Source organism: Crocodylus porosus, unplaced genomic scaffold (assembly GCF_001723895.1).
Source record: "Crocodylus porosus isolate Cpor-Errol unplaced genomic scaffold, CroPor_comp1, whole genome shotgun sequence".
NCBI lineage: Eukaryota > Metazoa > Chordata > Crocodylia > Crocodylidae > Crocodylus > Crocodylus porosus.
The window spans coordinates 50,662,924-50,680,384 of NW_017728948.1; the positions used below are offsets into that span (position 1 = coordinate 50,662,924).

Here is a 17,461-nt window from a genome sequence, read left to right on the forward strand (position 1 = left end):
GGAGAGGGACTGCGATTTATTGCCCCTATTGCTTTTGCTTAGGAACATTGCACAGTGACTGGCAGTGAATGTGGAAGAATAAATCCAGAGGAGGACGTCCTGGGACTAGAATGAGAAGCCTCAGCAAGATAGACTAGGATGAGGTAGTCAAGAAAGTGACGGTAACTGAGCCAAGTGGTAGGGAGTGAAGAGAAGAGATATAATAGAGACAAGGGCAGGTTGCAAGGGAAGTAGCAGAAAAGGTCAAATCTGAGCGATGAACAAGAAAGCCTATTCCTGCTAGAGCACACTTCTCTCCAAAAGCCTGGAATGATGCCCAAGCCTCCCAAGTCTCATCACTCCTTTGCTGGCAGCCATTACGTGTGAAATCAGTAGCAGAACTGGGGGGGGAGGGCATCAGCCCTGAACACAAATTCAGAAGTGGCAGCAGGTGGGGTGGAGTCTGCATTTGACATTAACACCCTTCCTTGCCCTTCACTGCCCAGCTCTAGGCACTGAGTTTAAAAACTAGGAAGATATTCACAAAATGCAGTAAAATATAATCACATTATGAAATATTTCAGGATCATATGCACACTCTTTTTACACGAGGGAGAGACAGAGACAGAGAGAGAAGATCATTAATTAAAATCATAGTGGGAAAAGTATTATTGACTCTGTGACACTCGCCATGCCCTTAGGTTGGTCATGTTGAACTCAGACTCTGAACTTTTTTTTTTTTTGCTGTTTTGTTAGCTTCCTCACCCCTTTCCAGGGCACAAATTGCTCTCCCTGTCTGTTTGGCCAACAAACTATGAGCAGAGTTAGGGCTTCTTGAATTTCCTGGTCATTTATGCTTTGCTTGCATCCTAGAGTACCAGGCACCTGGCCAGTAATTTCCCTATATTTCCTGGACAGAAGATTAAATGGGACCTTACAACTGTCTCACTCACCTGCATACTTGCGGTGTGAGAAATGGCAGCATTTCGTTTCAGCCAGTGTTTTGACGTTTCTATGGAACAGCATTTCGTTTCGAATTTTGTTTCAATTCAAAACAGCTGTTCCGTTCTGTCAAAACAGGGTTGAAACGGCTAAACTGTTTCAACGTTTCGCCCTTGGACATAATGGGGAAGGACAAAACAGCCTATATGTTTGTCATTTCTGGCCTGATTTGGATGAAACTTGTGGAAATTGTAGCCCCTTCTGAAGGCATGAAGCCTGCCAAGTGTCAAGGAGATAGATGCAGGGCGTTTGGAGAAACTGCACCCCAAAATCTTAAAAGCAAACCTTGTGTCGTGTATGTGTTAAGCCACGGCGAGGTCAAAACTGCAGGCTTGCTAGCCCCTGCTGAGATCAAAGCCTGCCAAGTTTCAAGAAGATAGGTGCAGGGGTTCGGGGAAATTGCTCCTCAAGCTGCGGACAAGCAAAACTCATGACACTGTGTGTGCTAAGGTGCAGGCCTGCTAGCTCCTGCTGAGGCCATGAAGCCTGCCCGCTCTCAAGGAGACAGGTGCAGGGCTTCTGGGTTCTGGGGCCCTGCACCTCTAGCTGCTGACAGGCAAAACTTGTGTCATGGGTGCTTGCACAACTATGTCTGTCTTGTGGCACGGGGGGGCAGGAAACTACTGCAAGCCTGGCTGCTAGGCCCTGCTGCGGCCACAAAGCCTGCCAATGGTCAAGGAGATAGGTGCAGGGGGGTTCTCAGGCCCTGTACCCAGAGCTGCTGACAGGCAAAACTCATGACATGGGTGCTTGTGCAACTGCTGCCTCTCATTAGGCAGCAGGACTGAAGATCCCCCATCACTTGCCACCACAGACCAGGGTAATTGACCACAGTATGAACATGAGCCAGCAGTGCAATGCTGTAGCTAGCTGGGCCAACTTGAGAGCTGGCAGGAGCTAGCATGCCTGCAGCTTTCACAGTGCTGCGCCTTAACACACACAGTGTCATCCATGTCACGAGTTTTTCAGTCTGCAGCTTGAGGTGCAGTTTCCCCCAAACTACTGCACCTATCTCCTTGAAACTTGGCAGGTTTTGTGGCCTCAGCAGGGGCTAGCATGCCTGCAGTTTTGATCACACTGTGGCTTAACATACACGTTACTTTCAGGATTTTGGGGTGCAGTTTCTCCAAGCCCTCTGCACCTATCTCCTTGAAATGTGGCAGGCTTCATGCCCTCAGAAGGGGCTACCATTTCTATAAGTTTCATCCAAATCTGGACAGAAACGACAAAGTCATAGGCTGTTTCGACCTTCCCCATTATAGCCTACCGGCAAAACATTTCGACTTGCCTCATTTTGTTTTGAGGCTGTTTTGACCATATCTGTTCCATTTTGATTTTGTTGTTTTGACCTCAAAATGAGTCAAAACGGCGTCAAAACAAAACTGGTGGCAAAATTTCTCACTGCATACTCAAGTAAGGGCTGTGGTTTTTTCCTGTGTGTACTCATTTGTGCTTTGAAGGATGGGATTAGATCCAGAGAATGTAATTAGATCTATTTTCAACTGAATTCTGAATTCAAGATTTATGCCATCTACACACACGTAACCTGCATTCTAGAAAGGCAAAAGTGTGATCTGATTTTGGTTTTACATTTAGGCTTTAAGAGAGAAGCTCTCTTTGTCGAAAATGTTTGCAACTATCATTTGTAACCAAAAGGCCTAATCAAACTGTAATACTCAGCAATGAACCAGGGACCACACTGTGACAGTCACAATATGTTCATAGGACAGTAGGTCTAAAAGGAACCTCCCAAAGTCATAAAGTCCAACCCCCTGCTCAAGGCTAAGTTATCCCTTACCGTGGTCCACTGCAATTTCCAAATATGGTTCTGCAGCACTGCAAGCTAGCCAGCCATTGCTGTGTTTGCACAAGTAACTATTCTGTCCCAAGTGCAGGGCTTTGCACTTCTTACTGAATTTCATTTGATTGATTGTGGACCATTTCTTCAGTCTATCCAGGTCATTCTGAACCCTAGCCCTACCCTCCAGAGTGTCTATAAATACACCTAATTTGATGTCATCCACAAATTTTCTGAGCATGCATTCAATCCCACTGCCCAAATCATTAATGAAGATGTTAAACAATACTGGATGCAGGACAGACCCCCGGGGAACTGCACTTGATATCTTCTTCCCACTAGATACTGAGCCATTTAGGACTACTTGTTGAGCATGATGTGTCCATTGGCTCCCTCTAGTAGTCTGGTAGTGATCTATCACGTCCCTGCTGCACAACTTCAGCTGTACTAGCTAACATATTTAAGGGGTGGGATCTCTAAACCACAACTATAGGAAGGACAGTAGTGGCCCTACAGAGGCTGCTCTCGGTGTCTCATCCTACTATGAGTGCAAAACCCATGCAAAGGGCTGAAGGAGGTATTTTATGTCCCTATGTTCATATGGGGAATGAAAATTCTCATCCATAACATGCAAATGTTTTTAGCAGTTCTGCAGAAATGAGTGGGTTAGGAGTGGTTTATTTTTGGACAATATTTTCAAGCTGCCAAATTTATCGCTTGTGACCACTTCAAAATATTCTTCTACTGACCTGTTGTTACACCTTCTGAGTCAGTCAAAACCTACTCATCATGATACTTAATACCAACCTACTTCTAAATACATATGAAAGCATGTAGAAATTACAACAGTTCTAAATTCCCTATCAGCCCAAATTCTTAATCCACTCCTGTTTGGGGAGTTTTTTGGTTTAGTTTTTACTGTTTTCTTACTTCTACCCACACTTTCCATTAAAAAAAACCTGAACAGATGGGGTTTTTTCCATTTAATTTCATTATTATCTATAAATGTAGTCAGAAGACTAAAATTTTAGCACAAGGACTATCTGAAAAATAATGTACACTCTTGATCTGTAAGAGATTCCCAATTTTTAGACAGGGAATTTTCATTACCCATTACTGAGTTTGCAGTATTATGGCTATTATAGCAGGAATGATGAGAACTTGTCTAAAGCCAGGCTAAAAGTCATTTTCTCTAAATTTACATTTCATATTTATATTTTTTTCTGGAAACAAGCCTAAAAATATCATGGAATGCCTAGTCATTTGCAAAATTCTTTTCCTCTTTAATTTTGACTAATATGACCCTGCAAAGCAAAGTACCCTTAACTCCCACTTGAAATGAGTGGCAACTGAAAGAGATTCGCACCTGGTACATCCCTACTAGCAACAGGGCCACAAAAGGGGCGAACAAAAGAGCAAGAGTGACAGGAAAACTGGCAGTCTCTCAAAGCTAACAGCAATGATCTGGACTAAAACTGTTCTAAACTATCTCAAAGTGATTCAGGTAGTTAGCAAATGGTAGCATTGGGCAATACACAAATAGCCAAGCATTTGTCCTTGTTCAATGCATCACTGTGCATTTGCATCAAAAGATATTTATTCTCTAAGTTCAGAATTGCTAAGCAGTCCCATGAGTCACAGCACAAGTTCTGAGTGCTCTTGTGTGATTATTGTTGCCAGGGAAACTAGACCTTTGCCAGGCATCTATTCAGCCTTTCAGAGACTAAGCGATCATAAGGCATTGGAATAGCAATAGACATCACAAATGTAATTTCTCTACAAAGCAAATATATTGCTGGCACACAAGACAGGTTTTTAAATCTGTAGATAATGTGTTTGATGATAAAGTATATTTACCATGGCAAAGCTGCAGTTAACTGTGCTCTGAAGCTGTGAATTCAAACATATGTTTCTATTTAATCTGTGCTATGTAAATTAAGCCTGCCCAAATCTTTACCTCTTCAAGAAAAAAAAAAATCTGTCTAAAAATAGCAGAGATTTGCTGTTTCTTCCTCTGGTTGCATTTACATACATTTTGCAGCCCTGTCGATTATGGCATATCCAAACCATAATTTTTACTGTTGGTTAGAATGGTTGCCACCATTATGTCAGTTTTCTACAATTTTAATCATCTTAAAGTGTTTAACCACATTTTATTTTGCAATGCTAATAACAACAGCATTAATGCTAATATTGTAAGTGGTATAAAATGGCTGGTTGTGGTAGGAAAGACTTACCACGACTGGGTGAGGAGCAGAGCCGGCGGGGCACCAAGCTAGAAAAAAAACCCGACAAAAGTGAAACCATGGCGAGAGAAGATGCCACATTAAAAGACAAAAAGGAAAAAGAATGGATGAGCTGGGAGGAGTCAGGGTCGGCTTCCGAATCGGCGTGGGTGCACCTTATGGCTGCATGCTGGGGCTGATTTGCGGGCCAGCTCCCTGAGACCGGGATGAAAGGCCCGGCGGATGAGCAACTCAGGGGACCAGAAGGGAGTTCCTCAACAGGCCTGGAGCAGCCTGGAACAGAAGGGAGCCCCACTGAAGGGACGTGGTGGCTGCCCCAGGAAAGGGCTTTCCAAGATAAGCAGAGCCAGGCAAGGCTCGGTGGCTCACCTAAAGAAGCACCATGGACATCGGACACCTCCAGCCCACATTGGATCCAGACAGGACCTGAAGGGACAAGAAGAGATGGATGTCTGAGCCACGGCAAGCATAGAGCTGAGAGAGAGAGAGAGAGAGAGAGGCACCGGGGAGCAAGGTAACCTGGGGTTGGGAAGACACTTAGGCGGGACCAAGTACAGCCGGAAAAAACTCGGACGAGGTGACATCCTAATCTGACCATCATAAATTTAGAGGACCAGAAGACCAGCAATCCAGAAACAACATCTTTGGTTGGCATTCAGTGGGGTGTAGGGTAGGCAGAGCCACAAGTAGGAAAAACAGTCAGGAAGATTGAAGGAAGGTACCAGGAAGGGTGGGACAAACCATCTTCCTCCCAGTTAAAATAATTCATTCCAGCAAAATGTGGCAGTTGACACCCCCTGGGGAACCTTCCAAGCTCTAACCCAGTAACAGGCCTGTCTCTTCCTTAAGCAAAGGTGAAACCAGAAAAAGCCCTATGGACACGATGCATGGGTGAATGACACGGGAGACTATGCTGGTACACATTGATCTACCCTAACAGATAAACTAATCTATGTTAGCATCAAATTAAAAAGGATACATGCAGGATTTGGATGAAATGGAATATAATTCTACTACAAGAACAGATTAAAATAGGTGTGGACTAATTAAAAATTAACGTAACCCACACATGTCTGGAGTCTATATGCTGTTATCCTTACTATTACTGTGTGGTATCTTACTTTTGAATTACGCCAGCTATTTTCTGTAGGAGATTAAGTATTTTACCAAACAATGCACAGGACATTTGTGATAAAACTGGAAAATTAATGTGGCTTTCCTCAGCCCCAGTCCCAGTCTGGTGCCTTAATTGAAAGACTCTTCCCAGTGAAACAATTATACCCAAAATTACTAATAAAGAATGTTAAGGCTGCAAAGTCAACCTTAACATGCATGCCCCAGTCTTCTAACCTCTTTCTTACCTCAATCCAGCTGTCAAAATTCAAATTAGATAGTTTATCCTGCCACCATGCATTGAAGCCAGCAGGGATGGCATTGAGAATGTAGGAAAGAGGCTCCCTGATACCAGTTATGCTTAGCATCATAGCAGCCCCCAATGGCAAAGAACAGCTTTTCCAGAACAAGTCCTACTTTGTCATTCTAGCCAGAACATGCCTAGTGCATCCTAAGTAATGAAAATTAGCTGCCTTTTAAAAGGCAGGAAACTCAGTTGAAGTTACTGGTTTTCACAGAAACAACAAAAGGTACATCCCCAACCCCTCCCAAGTACAAGATTCCTCCCTGACAAATTTCAAGCCCTTGCTCCCGAGCATAGGGTGTCGGACTTCAACTAAAAGTTTTTAAACAAACTGGTTTAAATCTGTGTTAACTTGGACACAGCAATGGATTTTTCCCTAACCTTATCTCTCAATGTGGCTGAATTGTTTTTTCCTGTAACTTGCCAAAAAAAGTCCAGCCTGAGGCCTAAGCCCAGGGACCACAGTGTGGCTTGAATCCAGCACAGAAAATTTTAATCTGGATAGTTAATATTCTACAAAGTTGTACATCCTGAAAGCAAGATCTAATGGGAAGTTGTGTACTACCAACACTACCTAGAATTAATCTTATCTTGTATTTTGCTCTCTCCGCTCTTCCAAATATCCAGTCTCTGAGATATTGCCTCTTCTTGAAAGGAGAACTAAATGACTTGTGTGACATCTAAATGTAACTGTGAATTCCATTTCACGTTATGTGAAAAGGTTTTCAAAAACAAATCCCCAATGACAATCACTTCTTCCTTTAACAACAGTGGTATATAACATTGACAAATATCTATATTCAAATTGTGTTTCTTTGCTTATAGATGGATACACAACCGATGATATCGAGTTTTACTGGAATGGGGGAGAATCTGCAGTAACAGGAGTTAACAACATTGAGCTCCCACAGTTCTCAATTGTTGATTACAAGATGGTATCAAAAAGAGTGGAATTTACAACGGGTAAGCACCATACCTCTCAGAAAAGTGGTTCCAAGACAGAGGGGTCAATGGCTGAGTTATTAATGCCACTTTATTCCTTTTTACAGGAGCATATCCCCGACTATCGCTCAGTTTTCGGCTTAAACGAAACATAGGTTACTTCATTTTGCAAACATATATGCCTTCCACGTTGATCACAATTCTCTCATGGGTATCTTTTTGGATCAACTATGATGCATCTGCAGCCAGAGTTGCCCTAGGTAACTAACTTTCAGGTCTATCAAAAAAAGAGAGAGTACTGCTAGCATTTAATAAACAAGTTGTTTGTTACAGAAGTTACATAAGGCTAATTTAGGAAATGCTAATTTAGTATGATCTTTCCAGTAGCATGTGTAGTACAGTACATAATGATATAGATCCTTTAAAATCTATAGGGATTCAATCTGCACTGCATACTTGAAATATGTTGTGTTAAACCTGAGATTTGCTAACCCATAGGAATTGCTGTGTACAACAGAATGTAGTAATATCACTTGTCTTGCAGCTGCTTGTTTCTTTATTGCAGAAGCTCCTCTTTCTTAGCTCTCCAGGAAGAAAGGAATTGCCATACTGGATCCAACTGAGGATCCATTCAGTCTGGTTCATTATTTTAGAAGAGGCAAAGAGTATAGTCCTCAGAAATAGATATGTATGCCATGGCATGCCTGTGGTGAACCTTTTGCTCTGAGTCTGAACAACTTCCAAATAACATAACAGACTTGGATCAGGCCCTTAGCATTTGATCCTTTGTACTGAAGCACAAAAGTTGATATCAGGCATTTTCATCTTAGAATGTGCAACTGATACAATGGGTTAAATCAATAAGAATCAGCATTCATCCATCAGTTCAAGTGGGGCTAGATACCGATTTATACCAAATGCAAACCCTGCTTTATATTTTACCCATTTGCTTGCCCAAAATGTGATACCATGTTAGCAGCTGAGGAATCTGGAATGAGGTCTTTACCCTGTTAATAATCTGCAAGTAGAGTTTTTACAGACCATCTATGTTTAAGTCTATACTTTTAAATTCTAATTGCCCTCTTTAAATGGAGTTCATTATGCCTGAATGAGTCTAGAACTATTCATAAGGTACATTAATGATCTGTGCTCAGAACAGAATAGAAAAAAGTCCCATTCTTGTAGAACAAAATAAAAATTAACGGTTGGCTGATTAGAAAACTGCCAACCTGAAAATCTGCATTTCATACAAGGTGATACCTTTAGAAGTTAGTAAAGCGGTCTACCTTGTGTTGGGCACACCACTTCCCTTACTTCCCTGTCCACCAGCAGTAGCACAAAGCACAGCTAGAACAGGGCATGCACCAGGATCCCCCCTTGCTGGGACTCTTTGACACAGCAGGGGAAGCTACACACTGCCCCTGCCCAACCACAGGAGCAAGTCAGGACAGTGCTGCATCACTCAGTCCATCTGGGAAGTAAGAGAAGGAGTAGAGCAAGTAGAATGGTGCTCCCCTCCCTCTGATGCCACTCTCCAGGGACCTTTCAGTGGCAGGGGAAGCCCTGCACTGCCACTGCCCAGCCACAGCAGTCAGACAGAGTAGCACGACATCAGACAGGATGTCTGTGGGGCAAGGGGACAAGTGGGATAAGCATAATGGTAGCCTGTCAGGAGCCTTTGCCAGAGCACACAAGTCCTGCTCCCAACATGCGTATAGTGGGGAGATGAAGAGGCAATGAGAATGGGACACTGAGATCTGGAGGAAGCCCAGCCTTGAGAAAGCTGACACTGAGCAGCAGCCACCACCTCCACTAGAGTAAGACGTTTCTTTTCCTCTTCCATGCTGCCCCCTGATGCCCAGAGTGCCCTATGCCACTGTCCACCATGACATCCTGAAGCTACTCTTTCTCTATTCAGAAATTACACTAATGATATCTTTCCTTTGGCTAATATTTACTTTGTTTCCAGGATGCCAGTCAATTTAACTCCACTGTAGGTGAATCTGGCCAGGTGACTACAGCAAGAAATAAACTGGGCAACATCCCCTGATCTAAAAAAGCCAAGTGTGCCCCCTCCATAACACGCCTGTTCCCCCTGGCTGTGTCAGCCAACACTGGAAAACATTTTATTATCACTTTGGAAAAGGTCTGCTGTATCATAAATGTCAGAGGAGGCCACTAGTGAGAAAAACAAACCAGAGATAAATAGAGGTAATCAATTAACCCTCCACCCATGGAAAAGGCCAGGGAAAGTGGAGGCACATGCAATATCATTTGAAGAAAAGACCTCTCTCACTTGCAGTTTAAGCACATAAATTAACATGTTCAGAGAACAAATGGCCTTGATCAGCAGTAATATTATTTTGTTACACTCTTCTAATCAATTAAATAAGCTACCCAGCATCATAAATAAAATACGTTTGAGTCTCAGCACCAATCTGCTGCCTTTCAAAAGTGAGGAATGGTTTTAATCAGTTGTCTTTGTCAGTTTATCTTTTTGTTGTTCACAGGAATCACAACAGTGCTGACAATGACCACAATCAGTACCCATCTCAGGGAGACGCTGCCAAAGATTCCATATGTAAAGGCAATAGATATTTACCTAATGGGATGCTTTGTGTTTGTGTTTCTGGCCTTGCTGGAATACGCCTTTGTGAACTACATATTCTTTGGAAAAGGTCCCCAGCGTCAAAAAAAGGCCGTTGAAAAAGCCGGCCAGACTCCTAATGAGAAGGGCAAACTGGAAATGAAAAAAGTCCAGGTAACAGATTCAAGATGATTTTTCATATGGTTTCTATTTCTATTATAGCAAGCTTGGAAATCTTGGGGGGAGGAAGTAGTGAGAAAAGTATGCCCTACTGGGGCTATTCAGCATTCACAAAATAGCAACAGAAATAGTAGGTAATAGAAAGAGTAGGGATATTCTGTCAGCAAGTGTTAGGTTTGAGGACTGGAAATCAGAGCAATAAGGCTATAAAGGACCTTAGCAGGTCACTTAAGCAATCATCTTACCCCCAGGCAGGATGGAGTTCTTTGCAGTATAGATACACTTTTTATATTTCCATGCTATTTATCTGTTGACAATAGCTGTACAGTAAAGGACTACTGTATCAGGGCAACAAAGTATCCAGAATAGGATATAAGGTAGTAACAGCATAAAATCTTGCATACTCTATACATGATCATCAGAAAGGCATTCAGAAAAAAACTAAAAAAACTCATATAAAAACATGGAAAGCGATGGAAAGATTCTCCAGTTCAGAAAAGCCCAACACAACTAACAATGAGACCTCATTCCACTGTAATGGTTTTAACCGCTGGACATTGTCTTCTTCTCTCCCTTCCTTGCCTTCCCTTGGTTCAGAGACAGTACATGTATTAGAGATATTCCTTCTTGAAAATGGTCATATTGACTTCAATTAACCCACCTGGTCACATGAGGTAATAACAGCCAAGTAAAGAAACAGAACTGAAATAATCACTACTAATCCATCCAGCTTGAAATTCTAGAAAGCTTCCTAGAAATTCTTCAACTATCAACACATGTTTTAATTTACAATAAAATAAAATAATTTAGATTTAAAAATTAGCTATTTCAAATATTTGTAAACCTGTTCCAGTTTTGTCAAAAATCTTTGATAAATAGACATTTATCCTAGAAATATTGGGCCCAGACTGCCTCACAAGAAAGTGTATCACTGAATCAGAAATATAACTTTCTGCCAAATACTGATTTCCTTCTAATTTCTTTCAAATGCTCAAGAGATCTGACCTGGGTTAGCTTATAAAAAGCAGTAGTCATGATTGCGAGTACCACATTTACTCAAACACAAAATGCCCTGCTAATAAGATGACCCCCAATAATTAGATTTCATACATGGAAAATTTGTAAATGTTATAATTTTCCAGGTATAGAATCTAATTATTGGAGGTTTGCCTTGAATTTGTCCCTCTCCCACTACTACAGCAGGGAAAATAAATCTAAGGGGTCAGGTAGCCCCTTTGCTTTCTGCTTCTCTGCAACTTTTTCCCCTGGAAGCCTTTCCCTGTCTTCTTACACTAATCTATTCTTGTGCTATGTTCCAATCAGCATGTTTGCCCAAGGTGGGCCATGTATTTTACAATTATGCTTAGTATCAGCTTCATTTAATCAACTTCATAGTTGGTTTCAATTGCTGAGCACATGCAGATTTGGCAGCAGTTTAATGATAGACTGTATTTAGTGAGATTTCCTTGCATGTAAAGAACAAGAGCTTTTATTCTGCATACCAATGGGGAGAAATCCTTGTCTTGTATTTGAGTAAATACAATAAAGTTTTGAGGGAAAAAAATCTCTTTTAAACTAAATTGGACTTAATTTCTGCTGGTGATATGAAAAAACTGAAGTGATATATCAGTTTTTTATCAGATGAGCCATCAGAGAGATATTGTAATTACATATACATTCACACTTCAGAAACAGATGCCAATTTGGCGCTTGACTGGAAGATCCATGTCCCAGTAGCCACAGAATATCAGGTGGGCAACCATGTTCTCAGTACCAATATGCTCATAATCATCACTGAGCAAGTTAAAATAGGCTTACATATATTATTCACTTACTGCTCAGAACAAAAAATGGCTTTATTGCACTACAAAAGCAAATGTGTTCAGACTCTTAACTGCCCACAGGTGTTCCACAAAATATTGCCCCGACAAAGGTAAGAAGCTAACCTATGCCTTTACAGATTGTTGACTCAAGGCAAAGTCCATAAACTTTGTACTTTCAGATGAAATGGGACACACAAACACACAAATATACTGAGGCCAGCTTCAAAGGCCCAAAGGCCCACACTCCTAAGGTATTGTGATGTAAAATGGAACATGGACAGCAAGCATTCATGATGAAAGCAGGTAGATGCTTCAAGATCCAGTTTGGCTCAGTGGGTTCCAGTTCACTGAGTGAAGAATTCAGAATGGACTATTGTACAGGTGCTTCCTGGGATGGAGGTAAGTTATGGTTTTCTAAAGATTTGTATATTGTAGTTATATCTTGATTAGGTTCACAAAAGCTGATGTAAAATGCTCATCTAGATCATAAGTTGGAAGAGTCATTAGAGAAATGGAGGATATCTGTACCAGCAAATGCCTTCTACACACAGTGGACACATCTACACATGCACATTTACTGTGCAGTAACCTAAATTACTGTGCAGTATGGGCATATGTCTACATATGCATGCCCACACTATGCAGTAACTATGGCAACTTACACCAACTTGGGCACCATGCAGATATCAATTTTACACCTGATTAGTTACTGCACAGTAGCATACGTGTAGACATGTTACAGAGAAGTAACACTGTGTGTGTGGACTGACTTGGCCCTAACTTTAATCCCAAGTCAGACCACACACAGCATTAATGCACTTTAGCGCCTGCATATGTAGATGCCTGCCTATTTCCACTTATCGCACAGTAAATTTAATGTGACATAAATGCATGTGTAGACATGTCCAGTATGTCTGTGATGTGCATGAGTTTGAACTGATTAAGAGTTATGCATATTAATACATTTCATCATCCCCTGGCGTCCATCAGCGTGCTATTCGCATGGCCTTTCTTTAGCTTGCAGAATGGAAAATACCAATGAACTAAGGTAATTTTTACCTTTCAGTTTTTAACAGGAAGAAGACATGGGTCACAGGCTAGAGGAGCCAATAGGTTGGAATAACTCATCTGATCCCATTATCTCTTGTGTTCCAGTGGTTCCTTAGGGGTTCATACCAAAACACAGGAAACTTTTTCTGGAGAATAGGAAAAGAGCATCAGTAAGTATGAGATGCGGCTCACTCATAATACATTGATCCATGCTATATATTCACATAAGCACCACTTTAAGCACCCTGGTGTAGATGTAACAATTCTTCCTTTCTTTTCTGACCAGGTTAATATGTTACTAATTCCTACCTATGCCTTGGGTACCAAGAATTAATCTTCCCCTACATCAGACACTATGCTGTTAGATACGCTTGAGAGATGCATGCAACCTTATCTCGCAAGTGACACGGGATGTGGAAGACAAGTTTAATGACCTTGTAATGTTTCATACATGGCTGTTTTCTCCATAGCTGGAAGGAGGAGGAACCCGTGACCCCTCCAGTTTCACAGTAATATGTTGTTTTTAATTACTTTAATTTCTTTATACACAGAGGACATTTTTTCATTGTTATTAAAACTGCTTCTTATTTTTCCTGAATAAAACATTTAAAAGTGATTTATAACTCTGTCCTCCTTTTGTCAACCAAGATGTCACTTCTTATGGAGGTCATAGATTTAGATAACTGGAATAAAAACGTCCAGAGGAGTTAAATATTTAGAGGGGCCCTGTATGCAAATACTTGTTTCACCAGCACTTATTTTTAGATCATTAATCACTTAGGAAGCTCTTAAGTTTGCTTCTGTGAAATTTAGGTAATCTTCTCATCATCATTCTGTCTAGCATTATTGCTCTGAGGGCCTTTATTGTGCTAACTCTAATAGGATTATTAGTGAGAGAAGCCACTCGCTACTGAGAGGATAGGTTTCAAAATCTGGCCAGAAACCTTCGTCTTAAGGTAAACAGAAAATACAGCAAGTCATAGCAAAATGAATTACTGCATCTGTCCACTTATTTGTATAAAGTAAATAAATTCATCATTCATTCTAGAAATACTGAATATTTCAGAGCCCAGCTCTACTAACGAACTGCAATGAGAAAAAATCATAGTAAACAATTCCTATAACTGTGACTGACCACACTTTGTAGGTAACAGAATATACTTTATATATGCAGCCAAAACTTTCAGTATTGCTTAGGAGCCATGAAGCATGAAACAGCATTCATCATTCTCAAGATAAAGTACTAGCTTGAGTTTCTTTGAGCTTGTAGGAATGTGTCAGCAGTGAGGAGTCATGCATGTGTGCTCCATCTTGGTTTAGGTTTCAGGGAGCTTTACTGAACCTTTCTGAAAATGAAAATGGAGTATTCACATATGGAAGCTATTACTCTGGCATAGAAAAAAATATTAAGATGTTTTCATTATAAAAATAGTCATTGCAAACCACCTTACTAATCTGAAGAATATTTAAACTTTGATACATCTATGTAGAAAGATGAGTTAACTAATCGTATATCAGCTCTACTGTTTTATAACTGCCTACATATCTTTTAATTTCCTTTGGGATGACGACAAATAGAGTAACAATACTTTCCATTTCCCTAGCTACTTTAAGCAGCCTTACATTGCATCTCAACAAAATTAATTCAGGCTAGAGTTCTCTCTGTTGTGCAGGGAAATGTTATCACCCTGTTGGCAACTTATTGTCCAAGTTAACTAAGGGATTGATTCATCTCTCCTGACTGTCAGTCCTATATTTTAACTATCAAGGTGTCCTTCATCTATCTGCTTTTCATCCTGTAACTGTTCGTGCACAAAAGAATTCAAGGAAGTCACTAAGACTACTCACTGGATTAATATTGTAAAGATCTGTATGTGCACTAAATATTTAACTATAGTTACATTATATTTTTAAAAGAACAACTATATGTGAAATTCACTAAACAAAAGGTCAAAAATCCATCACTCTACACACTTACATTTTAAAAGTGACTGCTCATTTTGGATGCCTCAGTGGGAGTGGAGAGGGAGTTCAAAAGAGCAAACATTGCTGCTTAAAATTTTGGCTAGAGATGCTGCACCTCAGAAATGTAAAATATATTCGGATTGCAAAATAGTTAAAGGTTTACACTGAGACAAAATCCAATCTAGTAGGGCTATGTGAAGCTTCAGTCCCTGATTTGATTTGGCTGAGATTTGGCCCGATTTGGCAGCTGAATCTAAATTGAATCAAGAGACCCTTTAATTGCTCTGAATTGAATCAGAACCCTCAACACTGGTTTGGAGAGATTCGGAAAGATTTGGCAATTTGGACATAGACACAGCTTTAAATGTTTCTTCTACACACCTCAGGGTACCAGGCAGCTCATGAATGCTGTGATGCTGGGGCATCCCACTAAAGCATGGGGGCTCCCCAGCATGCTCAGCAGCAGACTCAGAAGTGGACCTGAAGTACTTCCAGTCCACTTCCAGGTTCACCAGGGAGCGTGCTGGGGGGCACGGGGGAGCCCTCCTAGACTCCTGCTACACTTCAGTAATTAAACTTTAGCTATATGGCTTGATTAAAAAATAACATTATTTGGAATTTTTAGTACACTTTTAAAGTTCTATTAAAGATACAGATGCTGAATTGTCTACTGAACTAGCTTCATATCACCCAAGCAGAAATTTTGGCTCAGCTGTAGTAGATGAACTGCAATGCCTCTCTTTTGAAGAGCATTAATTCATTAAAGATCAACATGCATTGTAAGTTTATGAATTGTAAAACCTATAATTCAAAGCCAGTGAATTGCTTTATGATTTATTCAAATCAGCAGGCCTAAAATGATTTAAAAACTCATTTTAAAATGTAACAGGATCATTTGTAACACTTAAATTAAAGCAATAATTCATATGCCACTTGGCTTGAAATAAACTGTGAGTATATATTAGTTTAAAGGGAAGAACCCATATGACTCATCAATTTAGATTTTAGGCACTTGTGAGCAATTTGTCTTTACAAGAAGAAAACATAACTTTAATGATGCTTACTTACACTGCTGCTGCAATGACATTACAAAACTGTCATTTCATTTACACATAGGATTATACAGCTTGAGAGACATATTTCATAGACCAAGGGGAAAGAATGGTCCCACAAAACTGAAATAAAAAAAATTTAAAAAAAAATTAAAAATCCTATTCCACCTCAGGACAAATCCAAAGTATTTAATTATTTTGTTGTGGAAAGCTAAATAAAAGAGCAAACTACTTGAAAACAGCAAATAACTGATTGGTTAGGGCACTCACCCAGAGTGTAAGCAACTCCCAGTCCAGAGGCTTTAATGTTGATGGCCCACACCCTGGGTGAGTATCTCAACCCCTTTGATGTGGTCATTTGGCTGTTCTCTCTCCTCTTATGTCTATAACATGGGCTCCCCCCACAAACGTTTTGAATTGATGCAAACCCACAGATAATTTTGTTTCAATATTTCATCAAAACATTCCCAAACATCAGTCTAACACTACCCAAACAGCTTTAATATTCATCTCCTTCAGAAAACTCTAGGAGAACTTTGGTTTCTGCAGAGGGAAAAGAAACCCTTTTTTTCCCCTCAAAGCTTTTCTTTTTTGTGCCTTTTTCTACAGACAGTTTGCTCTTCAGGGCAGGAACAGTATCATCTTTTGAGGTGGGTTGTGGTGTCAGCCAGACATAGATCACACCTAATGGAATCCTTTCTAATTCAAATGATCACCATCCCTACTGTGTGATGCACAGATAAAAGTGAAGTGGCTGATGCTTCATCCAAATAAGAAAAAAGTAATGACAGAGATCTAGTGGAAGCAAGCAGATGATATACTGAAGATTGTACTTTTCCTGCTGAGGGTGATTTTCCATCATTTGTTATTCCTACTAACAACTTGGGTGTTTGACTGCATTTCAGTCCAATGGTGAGTCTTCAGCAGGAAATAATACAGCCTTTCTTCATTTCACTGCAACGTATACTTTTTCAGATGTTCCTTACACTACTGCATCTCCTGAAGGCTACATTTCTGCATGGGGGCTATTTCTTAAACCCACTTGTAACTGCTTTTGATGAAGCACCAATGTGATAAGTCAATGTTGCTTGACCTATCTCGTAGGGGGACTGTGGATGGCATTCTTAAGTGTTAGGCTTATTTTTCAACTGGAAACAAGTTATATAATACAAGTTCTATATCTCTCTGAAAAGAGCTTTACCTTGGACAAGACTGCAATGTTATGGAGGTGTAGAATCACATCATCATTGTATATCATGAATGTTATATTTGTTTTCACAAACCCAGAACTGGCTTTTAATTGTAAATGTTTCGCAAATTAAATGTTACTTCAGTGTTGTACCACATACATAGAATTCTTCCATGAATCATCTTAATCTGTGTACACTTTCACATTTGTAACTAAATTCTTAAAATTAAA

General features: G+C 40.4%; 1 protein-coding gene across 1 annotated transcript in view; it reads left to right on the plus strand.

Moving 5' to 3' along the window:
* Positions 1-17,461, plus strand: part of GABRB1 (gamma-aminobutyric acid type A receptor beta1 subunit) — a 152,504-nt gene that overhangs the window by 131,501 nt on the left and 3,542 nt on the right. Inside the window, exons 3-5 of the mRNA XM_019553449.1 lie at positions 7,268-7,405; positions 7,492-7,644; positions 9,895-10,139. Of these exons, the coding sequence (XP_019408994.1) occupies positions 7,268-7,405; positions 7,492-7,644; positions 9,895-10,139 (536 nt within the window). The remainder of the gene's footprint in view (positions 1-7,267; positions 7,406-7,491; positions 7,645-9,894; positions 10,140-17,461) is intronic.